Source organism: Carassius auratus, unplaced genomic scaffold (genome assembly GCF_003368295.1).
Source record: "Carassius auratus strain Wakin unplaced genomic scaffold, ASM336829v1 scaf_tig00215912, whole genome shotgun sequence".
NCBI lineage: Eukaryota > Metazoa > Chordata > Actinopteri > Cypriniformes > Cyprinidae > Carassius > Carassius auratus.
This window is the reverse complement of record NW_020528306.1, coordinates 1,035,892-1,048,102: the sequence shown is the minus strand read 5'-3', so window position 1 is coordinate 1,048,102 and position 12,211 is coordinate 1,035,892. Positions and strand designations below refer to the sequence as shown.

Below are 12,211 nucleotides of genomic sequence, written 5' to 3'. Positions count from 1 at the left end.
AATCAACCACTGATCTTGATAGTGTTTATATTCCACTAGGACTAGGCTGTATTCCTCAAATCACTACTTACATGGATTTGCACAAACACTTAATTTCAATCAATGGAAAAGGGAGATTGAAAGGAAGCTTAAATGATTTAAATTGTAGTACAGACTCACTGACTGTGTTTAAGTGTGTAAATCTCTTTCATTAATGCTTTGAAGTTGTTGCCTGTGCTGTTTCTGTATGTTCAGCCTGCTTCATTCATTCTGCTAACTGTCTGTTGTTGGCAGACGTGTGGGTGTTACTTTTCCACTTCAAGACAACGGTCCGGGCGATTTTATTCAGACCCCCTTGACGCAGTCAAGGATATTCCTAATGGAGCGACTATCCTTGTGGGAGGTAAGAGTTCTGATTTATCATCACTATTTTTTTTTATGCTGAAAAAATATGAATTTATTTTAAAAACTTAAATCGATTTTTTAAATTACATTATTATTATTATTGCATATATTATATTACAACAGCATTTTTGTCATCCCCTTGATAAATAGCTGATATCCTTTCCTCTCATTCACAGGTTTTGGGCTGTGTGGTATTCCAGAAAATCTGATTAACAGTTTGCTGAAGACAGGAGTTAAGAGCCTGACTGCTGTCAGCAATAATGCAGGGTAAGCCTTTTTTTTATTATTTGTAAACTACAACTTAAACCAATTTGATCGTCTTTATTACTCGACTAGTAGGCCTAAAACTGGTACTTCCTGTACTTCCTGACACATGCAAACAACATAAACGGCTTATATTGGAGTATTAAAACTAACAGTAAATGATTAATGTGACACATACAGATGGTGCTCAACCAGAATGAGCTTGTTACCACCGTGGGTACCGCTGCCTCTGTGTCTGAAAAATGCATTTGCAGCTTTCAACCACTTAGTGGCGCTTTAACCGCAAATTATCAAGCGAACGCTTCAAAGCGCATTTTTACAAATAGCTGTCATCTTTGTCTTTCCGATGGGTTACATTTGATGGCTGCAGTCGGTGGAAAATAAAATAAAAACACAAGTTAAAATGTATATTCACTGAAGCAAATTTAGTACTTATGTATATATTTAGTAGAATGCTGAAACTTAAACTGATTATATGAAGTATCTGGACAGTTTTATTACAGGTTTGCATGTATTTCACGTGCGATTTGAAGTGAAATGTGAAATGCAGCATTCTTATTATGCAATATATTTTTACCTTTGTATTGCCAAAAGAACTGCAGCGTTTCCGTCTCTCATGTACACGCCGGGCTGGGGTTGGAGCCTAATGTTAGAGAGCCAGACTCTCAGTACCGGTAGGAAATGTAGGTGATTAGAGTGAATGAACAGCGCTCTCTTCCACCCTCAATACCACGACTGATGCTCTTGAGCAAGGCATGGAAACCCCATTTGCTTCCCAGGTTTATTAATTAATTCTCTTGGTTTAAGATCATCATTTTATCAACTTCTCGTATACATGGATCTAATGTAAAAACTGTAAATTTATGGCTTTTCAGTTTTTAATGTTGTGTCATCTTTTCTAAAATCTTTGTAAAAATTATTTTATTTAGTTATTTGTGTATTATTACTTAATTTATTTTTAATATTATTGTTTATTTTATTTTTTTAAGTCTAGCAGGGGGTGGGATGGGTTTTAAATTTGCACAGTTGCCTTTTGTTTTATACTACTGTTCCCAGAAGAAAATTTCAATAAACAGTTGTTAAAAAAAAAAAAGCCATAATTTTAGATAAATTGTGAATATCCTAAACCATTTATACATTTTTATTTTATTTTTATTTCATTTTTGTATTATTATTGTTAGTTAAAACATAACACTATTATTTAAACATGTTTTAATTAATACAAAGGAACAGTTTAATAAAGTTATCAACAAGTTCTTAATTCATGGAGATTATGATTTTTGGCATGTCATGAGCAGGGCGCTGTTTGCGGCAATAGATGTGTCAAAAAAGGGCTGATAATGAATATGCTTAAGTATGCGTGGACTGCTGAAATGTGTAAGTGAATTATTGAAATAAAGTTTCAAAACTTTAATTTGTGACAATAATGTGACAATAATGCCAAAGTATGTGTTAGAGCTAGGCCTACATCACTCATAAACCTCTTAGTGAAAGTGAAAGTGACGTGACATTCAGCCAAGTATGGTGACCCATACTCAGAATTCGTGCTCTGCATTTAACCCATCTAAAGTGCACACACACAGAGCAGTGAACACACACACACACACTGTGAACACACACCCGGAGCAGCAACAATAATCCACCTTTTGTATAGTTTTATTTTTTTATGGTGTAGTGGACAACGCTTTTGTAATGTATTTGTAATATAAATATGTAATCTAATAAGTAGTCTTAAATACTGGCTGGTTCTGTACAGTAATAAGTTAGCATGCTTCAAGCTGCACTGCTGTCACTGTATTATTTCACCGTAACAGTGGTCAAACAGCTGGAACAATAAACATTTAAATGATGGTTAGTTCAAGATAAAAAAATAATTTTTATTTACTTTTATTCTAATATTTCCACTGATTTATTTCATTTTTTTTATGTTTATTTACAAGTGAAAATGTCACAATTCCAGCTTTATTGAGCAATTGTGTCATCCTTCCCTTTGCGCCACCTAGTGGTGATTTTGTAAACAGGTTTTATTTGGGACACACGGGTAGGCATTTTGGTTGATTACGTCCAGTAGTCCATTATTGTGTAAAAGTCTGGCCATAACCAGAAAGGCTGCTTCTTCGAGTCTATGAGATTTGAAATCCATTTGGAGCCTTTTGGGATATGGCAAAATAACCAAATCAACTGCAGTCGCTCTAAATAAACATCTGAAGTCACTGAGTACAACTTCATAACCTCAGTTGTTCTCTAGATGATACCACAAGAATTTCTCCCTTAAATGATGATGAGAATGTGTGCACAACTGTCCACAGATTTAAAGAGATTACCAGTATGAAGAATCACACCACCTTTTTCTCAAACAGGATAAACCAGTCGAATCTGTTAAGTAGGCCTAGGCAAACTTGCACAAAGGGAAATGAATGATCAAAATTCCTTCTTTGAAGAGGAAATGCTTTTTTTCTTTTTCTTTTTTTGACATGGCTAATATATAGTGTATTTACTATCTTATTGGATATTAGCATTTGGTTTATTGCTGCTATGTTGCAGCTGCTCTGAACATGTCACTTGACACTATGTGTAGGCCTCTCTGTTCTGGCATTTTCCCAGGTTGGTTCTCTATGACTATATTATTATGTAATTTCTAAAAGTGGCTGAGTTATGTTATTTTGGTTCTTTTTTTTTCCTATCATTACCAGAGAGCAAAGCCAGTGTGGGTTACTGCTGAAAATGGTTGCAGAAAGCGATAAAGTCCATTCTAATCATCTTAGTCCGGATTAAATAAGACTATATATTCTAAAAACATTATTAAAAAAACACCATTTATTATTGTCAGCTCCTTTATAACATAAATTTCTCACAACTATTAAAACCCTTTTTAGTTCAATACAGCTGGCTTTCTTCCAGAGTTAGTTTTTGGAAAACCTGGAGGGAGGTTGTGACCTGTTTTAAATAGAAAGTTCTTGACTGATACCCCTCTTGAAGATTGTTTCCTTCCCGTCTGACTGTTTGAATCCTGCTGCTATTGACTGTATTGTTTGTCGTCGTAGGCCTTGTTTTGCGAGTTCTGAATCTCTGTGGTGAAAATCTTTTGGTCTACCACATAAAGACTGCTCAGTGTGACTGTAATGTGAAACTAGCGTCACAGCGGTGTTTGGCATTAGCATGCGTTGCTTGCACAGAAGGCTGTTGTTTCCTGTGCAACTTCTTTCCATCAATAACCCCTGCTGATACTTTTAACTGTTACTCGTTACTTAGAAATGGTGTGCTGACTTTTTTAGAAGTAGTTATCGGCCACTGTCTATTATCTGGTTACAGACTGGTGTTATTGTAAGCTGTTAACACTGCAGCACTGTTATTATGGATGATTATACAACAGTTAGTTCTGCGCCTTGAATTTAATTGGCCGAGATGTTTTTTCAAGTTTGAATCACTCACTTGTCCATGATTGCATGTTCCAAACGGTCAGTCTGTGCATATTAGGAATGTATTTTTCAGTTACTTTTTCTGCAGGTTACACGGATAAGCCAGTAGGTGGAGAAACTGTCTTTATGACTGAATTATTGAATTATTCCTTGAACTAATTTAAAGAAACAGATTCACAGGAACAAAGCATGTGACCGTTGCATTACTGTTACTCCACTGAAATAGTCTACTTGAAAGAGTAAATGAAAATGAGTTATTAATGTGGTGTATTATGGGATTGAACGACTATGTGTCCCCTCAAATAGCGCACTATATTCAGGTATGGGGCAGATTTATGCACAGCCTGTCATTTATGAGTAAATCATTCATTTAAACAATTTGCCCCAAATAACTGATTCATTCAAAAAGAAAACAACACCACTGGTGGATGAACCTTGGAGATGCACTACACTGATTTGGCTTTAATTTGGAACTTTTTCCTCTGGCAGAGCTGTGTAAGTAACTGCCAAAATTGTCTAAAATGTAAGCGACTCAATATTGACTTCCACTAGTTATGTTAATTGTGCTTTTTCTAAAATACATAAAACCACTTGATTTCTCTCTAAATTCTAAGCACATGTGACCTAGATAGCGGTTTGTTTTATCCTTTCTCTAGCCCTAAAAATCCTTTGTCGTTTCTCTGGCAGGAGAAAAAGTGAAGAAGACACATTAGTAGGGAATTAATGAGAACATGGCTTGACACAGTGTGTGTCTAATTGCAACCTTTCTCGGTCCAGTGAACGAGTCGTGACTGAAGAGCCTGTGCTCCCCGTTGATTGAATGATCCTAAAAATATGCCCAAGCTTCTAAAATGCCTGCATTATCTTTCATCAAACACCCCCCCCCCCCCCCCCCCCTTATGTTTCACCAGACCACCTTTTGTATTAACAGTGTAAAAATGTCCAGATCTGCTCTACTGCACTGACTACCTTTAAAATGGGATGGCCAACATATACCTCAGTGCCTTTCAAGTCTCAGTAAGTCACTTTGCATTAGTTAATGAGTGACAAAATCAGTTTTGGGTCACCGCTTCTGTAACTGTGCCAATCGACCACACATCTAACTAAGGATATCCGACAGATCTGTAAAATGTTTCATGTTTTATGCTGCAAAAATGTGTTGTGTGGCCTTTGTCTCTGTATTCAGTGCGTGTTTTGAATTTTAATGACCTGTTTGTTAGAGAATGCCCATTGGACGGTGGATTTAGACCTGTTTAGGCAATATTTTTCCATCAATAGTTCAGCCTTAATTAGACATTGGTTTTCTGGAAATGTTTGTTTGCGGCTTTACTGTTTAGCCAGTATCTGGGGTTGTGTGCCTAACCATCTGGATTTGTTACTGAAAGAATACTACTATAAATTCAAACCTGATTTTCAACGGTTTGGGGTCAGTAAGATTTGAACACTTTTACAGTCATGTGTACTTAAGGCAAATACTAGGAGGTAATAATAGCAGAAATTAGTTATTTATGCACTGAAAGTTTTTATTTTTTTTCCTGTATGGTTTCAACAGAGTTGATGACTTTGGCCTGGGCCTACTCCTTCGGACCAAACAGATCAAGCGTATGATCTCGTCGTATGTGGGGGAGAATGTGGAGTTTGAGAGGCAGTATCTCAGTGGGGAGCTGGAGGTGGAATTGACCCCACAGGTGAGACCATCAACTTTCAGAATAAACACTTTGTCATTGTTCTCAATGGCAAGTGTATTGCCAAGTAAATGCATGCTATAAAGATTTTTATAGTACCATTCTTCCAAAAAGATCCAATACTGTTTGGCCATTGTGCTGTGTTGATGGCAGGGCACGCTAGCAGAGCGGATCAGGGCCGGAGGCGCAGGTGTGCCTGCCTTCTTCACTGCCACAGGCTATGGCACGCTCATCCAAGAGGGAGGCTCTCCTATCAAATACAACAAGGACGGTACCATTGCCATCGCAAGTGAACCCAGAGAGGTCAGAGCTACTGCTTTTATCCTCCAGTCTTACTGACTGATACAATAATACAGCTGATGTCTCTGCTGATGAAGTTTGATCACTGTTAATATCTGAAATGGGATCCGTAAAAATAGATTAAGCTTTTATATTGATTTCTATGTTGTATTTTAGGTGCGTGAATTTAACGGCCGTCATTATATCATGGAAAAATCCATTACAGGAGACTTTGCACTGGTCAAAGCCTGGAAAGCAGACAAAGCTGGCAATGTCATCTTCAGGTACAAGTGTCTCTTTAGACAGAATTGGACAGTTTTCCTTAACTGTGCAGTGTCATATGTTCACCGGTGTCGTTGGTGTTTTGCCCGAACTTAAAATGGCTATTATCTCTCGCCTTTTTGTTTTCATTTAGCACAATCCCACAGACTGTTTCACAGAAAGGAAGGCCACATGAGACACTTTTTAAAAAGGAGACATGAACAATACCTTATTTTAGATCAAATTCTAAACACAGTAGTCAAGGCAGACTCTTAAAATGACTGTAATTTCAAACCCAGCCATTTTATTCATTATACAACCCACAGAGAATAATGTTATAAAAATAGTACTAAACTACATAAAAGAATGCGATTTTATTCCTAAAGGTAAAGCTGAATTTTCAGCATCATTACTCCATTCTTCAGTGTCACATGATCCTTCAGAAATCATTTATAATATGCTGATTTGCTGCTCAAGAAACATTTTCTTATTATTATCAGTGTTGAAAAGAGTTCTTTAATGAATAAAAATAAATACAAATCTTACGGAAGTGTATATAAAATCCATTAACAAATGTTAAAATAAAAACACAAAAGGCACGTCGCCATATTAAAGAATTATATTATTAAATTAGTGTTATACAAATAGCTGTGTGTGGTAAAATACTTATATAGCATTTGAAAACATTCTCATTTCCAATGTTACAGAATTTTTGTATAGCATCTTGTTTTACCACCAGGGTGCACTGTTTCCTATTCCATAAGAAAATGAATGTACTCTTGTTCTGTTTTAATTTATTTTAGCATGAGGGCACCTCTTACGGATGATGACTTGACAATAGTTGTTTTTGACCGCAGTCAAACTGATTTTTATAGCCTGTCATTCTGGCTCATTTCACTATATTTCGTAAATCGAGGAAAGGACAACCCACTCTTTCATATATGTAACATTTCACCTCAGCTCTGGATGTTTGAAGTCAGCGTAACAGACTTTAATGCTGAGCATGTGCCTTATTTTTTATTTTATGTTTATTTTCTTACAGGAAAACAGCACGAAACTTCAACCAGCCCATGTGCAAGGCAGCCAAGATCACAGTTGTGGAGGTAGGTGGCTATCACATGACCACATAACACACATGCTTCTTTCAGATGCTGTTTGGTGCATTATTACAAGTTTAAAAGCCTGTACATATATCATATTATCCATCCTATGAATTCAATTCCCCCGAACATATATCTCTCCATATGGTTCATTTCATTGTTTTTCACATGAACAAAACAAATAGTTGGTTTCATCTAGATCTTTGTAGTTTTTGCCCCCTATTCGTTTTTTCATTTCCTTTCTACAGAGGGCGCTTTTCAAACACTTGTCTGCATATCAAATATGCTTTTATCTAAGCCTTTGTTCAAAAACGCGCATCTACGAACAAAAGACTTATCAAAAGGCATTTTCAGTAGCCATGAACAAACTCCATTAATTAATATGGTCTTCCAGCATCCCGTTCTTTCTCTTGCAGCCCTTGTTTGAAACGGTTTACAATGTGAAGCAATAACTGAATTCAAATCCTTTGTGTAGATATTTCTGAAACTAGGTTTCACCCTTCACAATCCGTATACCAATCAATCCATTACTAGTAGTATCGTCAGGAAGGAAGACTTTTAGCTCGCTGATATTGTTTAATCGTGTCGGATGCCAGCAGCACATTAGAGCTTTTATTTTTCTGGTTTTCAATCTTTATTGTGGCTGAACAGCAATATGAGCAGTTATTAGTGGCCAGTATCATCTGACAATACGATTATTGCAGGCCCACTAAAGATAAGCTTATCAGTTTACTGAACACACAGTAATAGTTAAAGGCCTTTTTTCTGTGTTTGTGCATCTGGTGATGAAAACCGCCATGTTAGGAGAACGAATCAGTCGGCTGAGTGCTGAGCAACAGTGAGTTTCTTGCATTCTGCCTCTGTTTGACTGGCAAAAGTCACAGTAAAGGCATTTATAATTTAAAATTAAAAATCTAAGTGATTGACAGGCCTACTTAAAACTTTAGACCAAATGCATGTAGTGGAGATTTTGTGCAAAAGCTTTTTGAGAGCATAGTGGTTGTGACCCACTTTCGTGGATATTGCGTGGAAGTGCAAGTACATCTCTTTTCCCGGACAGAACTATCCTGTTATGTGAAGCTGATGACGTGAATCGTCCTTACAGTCCTTCATAAGCTTATTATGGTCTCTTGTGTTTGATTGGAACCGTCGTAAGCTCTGTCCCATGCTTTACTTCAAAGAGACTGCCATTTCCTTCGGCCCTTCACCTGTATCCCCCTGCTGTATTTGCATATAGGATTTGGCTGTGTAGTGCATTACATTTTAAAGCTTCAGCATTTGGTTTACTTTCTGACATCTGATTTTTCACTCTAAAATAGCTGAGGCCATATTTAGCTGCGTGGAAGGGAGACAGTGTTTTATGATCATCCAGTAATAATCTGCCAAAAGCAGTAGCCATGTTAAATTATTTCCTCTCAATCGGCTGGCTGATGAGGCTTTCCAATGGCTCTGTGTTTCGAGAGAAGCGTTCCAGTTGTCTGTCAGAGCCAGGTGCTGGAAATACTGATGCCACTGGAGGAAACTGCCACCTTGTTTCCTCTCATTATAAAACAGACCGCACAGCACAGCGTCTTAATTAACAGGATATCTGATCGCTGTGCGTCCACAAAGCTGCTATTTAACTAATGATCTATAAAGAAATGATCATTAGCATTAACCAAAGGAAATGTAGATTGCCAAAAAACAATAATAAAGCAAGAGAAATCGATTTGGCCAGTCGGTTGCCAGGCGACACATGCCACGGATCTGGTGTGCAAGCTTATTCCAGATATCCTGTTTTCGCAGGTACAATGAGACCCAGAGCATTGTGGGATGCAAGGGCAGTTGGTTCAAACAAGGCCATATTTGCTAGTGGCAGCAGTTATAAAGGAACCGATCAAGTTTTTTTTTTTTTTTTCAAGGTTTGTTGAAACGACAGGTTTTATGAAATGGGTTTTCCAGGATGAGGCTAATTGGTTATTGATAAAATTCGTCCTCAAAGGTATTATCTCTCCTCCTACCTCTGTCCAATTTCAAAACGCTGATTATCCTTTTGGTTTGTTGCACATAAATTACCAGTGCACAGCTGGGGCGAGATCAGGGATATTGCAAAATGTGAAGCCAGTAGGTTGTAGTGTTGATTTTTCAATCCTGTTTCAATCAAATAATCTCCTAGTAGAATATTTGTGGCTTTCTTTATGTAAAGATTATTATGTAAATGTATTATGTAAATTCGTATTATTCTGCTAATTCTTTGTTTTGTCCCCTCTCATGTCTTAATCACAACTGTATGGTACCCAGAAAGTTTAACTTAAATAGAAATATAATTTAAATAATTAGCTCATTTATTGAAAAATAATACATTCTGCATAATACATGATGCTGTTTTTTACTATTTTTTCTTCTTTTTTTTATATATAATTACAGTTCGCTTTCATTTTAGATTTCAAGGTTACAAAAGGGCACACCGACAAGTATTATATAGTCTCAGGGAAAAAAAGGGTACTAAAGTTGTGACTGGGGCAGTGATCTGGATCTCACACACAAACTTTAAAATGTTTAAATACTAATATTTGCTGTTTTACAGTGCCTTGTGATGACTTTCTAAACACTGTAAAAAAAATAATTTAAATAACTGGTAAAAACAATATTTTTCATTTTTAAAATTACATGAAATGTTCCAGTTTAGATTTCAGTTTTTCACCATATACAGTAATGTAACTTTTACTTATATATATATATATATATATATATATATATATATATATATATATATATATATATATATATATATATATATATATATATAATTAATTAGGGATGTAATGGTACACAAACATGAGGGTTCAATACTTACCTCGGTTTTGACATCACTGTTAGATATGGTTTCAGTACAGAAGGGGGAAAAACTAAACATAAAATTGCTTTTTTTTTTAACTATTAAACAGTGGTTTACTAAACAAATTGCTCTTTCTTTAAATAAATTTAATTCAAAATTTTCTTAAGGATAAAAATCTACCTCAGATTCTGCTCTAAACTCAAATTAAATAATTGTATGCAAATAAGTAAATGCACATTATGTAGTTATAACTTCTAAATTATAAATCTATATATATAATGTGCATACATATATGTATATAAAGTATGTAGTTTGTGCAGATACTGTATGATAATCAACCATTTATAATGTAGATTGCCTTGTTAGTTTATTTGAGATGCTGTATTCTGTTTTATCAATGCTCTTGGTGTAGAATCATTTTATGAAAATGTGCTACATGTCGATAAAAAAACCTTTAAAAACGTACCTGTTTCTTTAGAGGTCCCCTTCTCTTCAGTTGGTGCATATTCCCCTCAAGGGCCACTTGAGTGAAGTGGTAATTGTATTTAGCCTCAGGTTGGCAGATCCTCAAGGTGCATGCTGCTGATAGGCCAGGACTCCTCTAACATTCCCATACTGAGCTGAAACCAGCTTCAAAAACATCTGGAGAGGACCAAGAAGAGAAGAAATGTAGAAATTTGTTTTTTAGGATTTAAAAAAAAAACACTACTACACACAAACCATACATTCCTTGTTTAGTGTTTAAAAAAAAAAGTCACATAGCTTAGTAATGTTTGTGCCTCCATTGGATTTTTGGATTTGTCTCATCATGCATTCATTATTCATGTATTTCAATATCTGAGTTTATTCCTGGGGGCTGCTTGTGTGTATAGATAGATAAATAATATATGACAGTATCATGAGATATCTGTATATGATATATATATATATATTATAAAAGCAATATAATATAAATGCATCAATGTAGAGCAGCGCATACAGTACATCTAAAACATTCTAAATTCATAAATGTCTTACTATATCATTTATTATTAATAATAATATATTTCTTTATATAATATAATATAATACAATTTTACAAATGTAGTAAAAGTAGAAAGTATAGAATTTTTTCCACATTTAATAATAAAATACTTTATTATATAAAATATAAATGCAGAAATATAAAGCATTTAAGCAGTTATTTTTCATATATATTGTTATACAAACCCGATTCCAAAAAAGTTGGGACACTGTACAAATTGTGTATAAAAACAGAATGCAATGATGTGGAAGTTTAAAATTTCTATATTTTATTCAGAATAAAACATAGATGACATATCAAATGTTTAAACTGAGAAAATTTATAATTTAAAAAAAAATAAGTTGATTTTAAATTTCATGGCATCAATTCATCTAAAAATAGTTGGGACAAGGCCATGTTTACCATTGTGTGGCACCCCCTCTTCTTTTTATTACAGCCTTCAATTGTCTGGGGACTGAGGAGACAAGCTGCTCAAGTTTAGGAATAGGAATGTGTAGCTCTCATGAAATCCAAAATGAGCCGATATTTGGCATGACATTTCAAAATCGTCTCACTTTCCACATTTGATATCTTATCTATATTCTATTGTGAATAAAATATAAGTTTATGAGAGTTGTAAATTATCCCATTCCTTTTTTACTCACAAAAGTTTCCCAACTTTTTTGGAATCGGGTTTATATAAAAGAAAGCAATGTAATATTGCTTTCTTTTATACAAATGCATCAATTTAAAGCAGTGCATACAGTACATCTAAAACATTCTAATTTCAAAAATGCCTTACTGTATAATTTTTTTAATAATATAATATATGTTTTTAATAATGATAATTTTATATAACAGCACCCAGATTTGGCCTGACATGAGGTTGAGGAAATAATGACCTTTTTTATTTTGGGTCTACTATTCCTTCAACTAATATGCTATCATTTTGTTTCCTAGTGTATGAAGTGTGCATGAAGGGTTAATGAGGCAGCAAA

The 12,211-nt window shown here is 35.1% G+C and overlaps 1 protein-coding gene across 1 annotated transcript in view; it reads left to right on the top strand.

The window, feature by feature from the left end:
* Positions 1 to 12,211, top strand: part of LOC113096336 (succinyl-CoA:3-ketoacid coenzyme A transferase 1, mitochondrial-like) — a 46,852-nt gene that overhangs the window by 1,377 nt on the left and 33,264 nt on the right. Inside the window, exons 2-7 of the mRNA XM_026261699.1 lie at positions 274 to 382; positions 561 to 651; positions 5,620 to 5,755; positions 5,906 to 6,055; positions 6,209 to 6,315; positions 7,335 to 7,395. Coding sequence (XP_026117484.1) covers positions 274 to 382; positions 561 to 651; positions 5,620 to 5,755; positions 5,906 to 6,055; positions 6,209 to 6,315; positions 7,335 to 7,395 — 654 coding nt within the window. The remainder of the gene's footprint in view (positions 1 to 273; positions 383 to 560; positions 652 to 5,619; positions 5,756 to 5,905; positions 6,056 to 6,208; positions 6,316 to 7,334; positions 7,396 to 12,211) is intronic.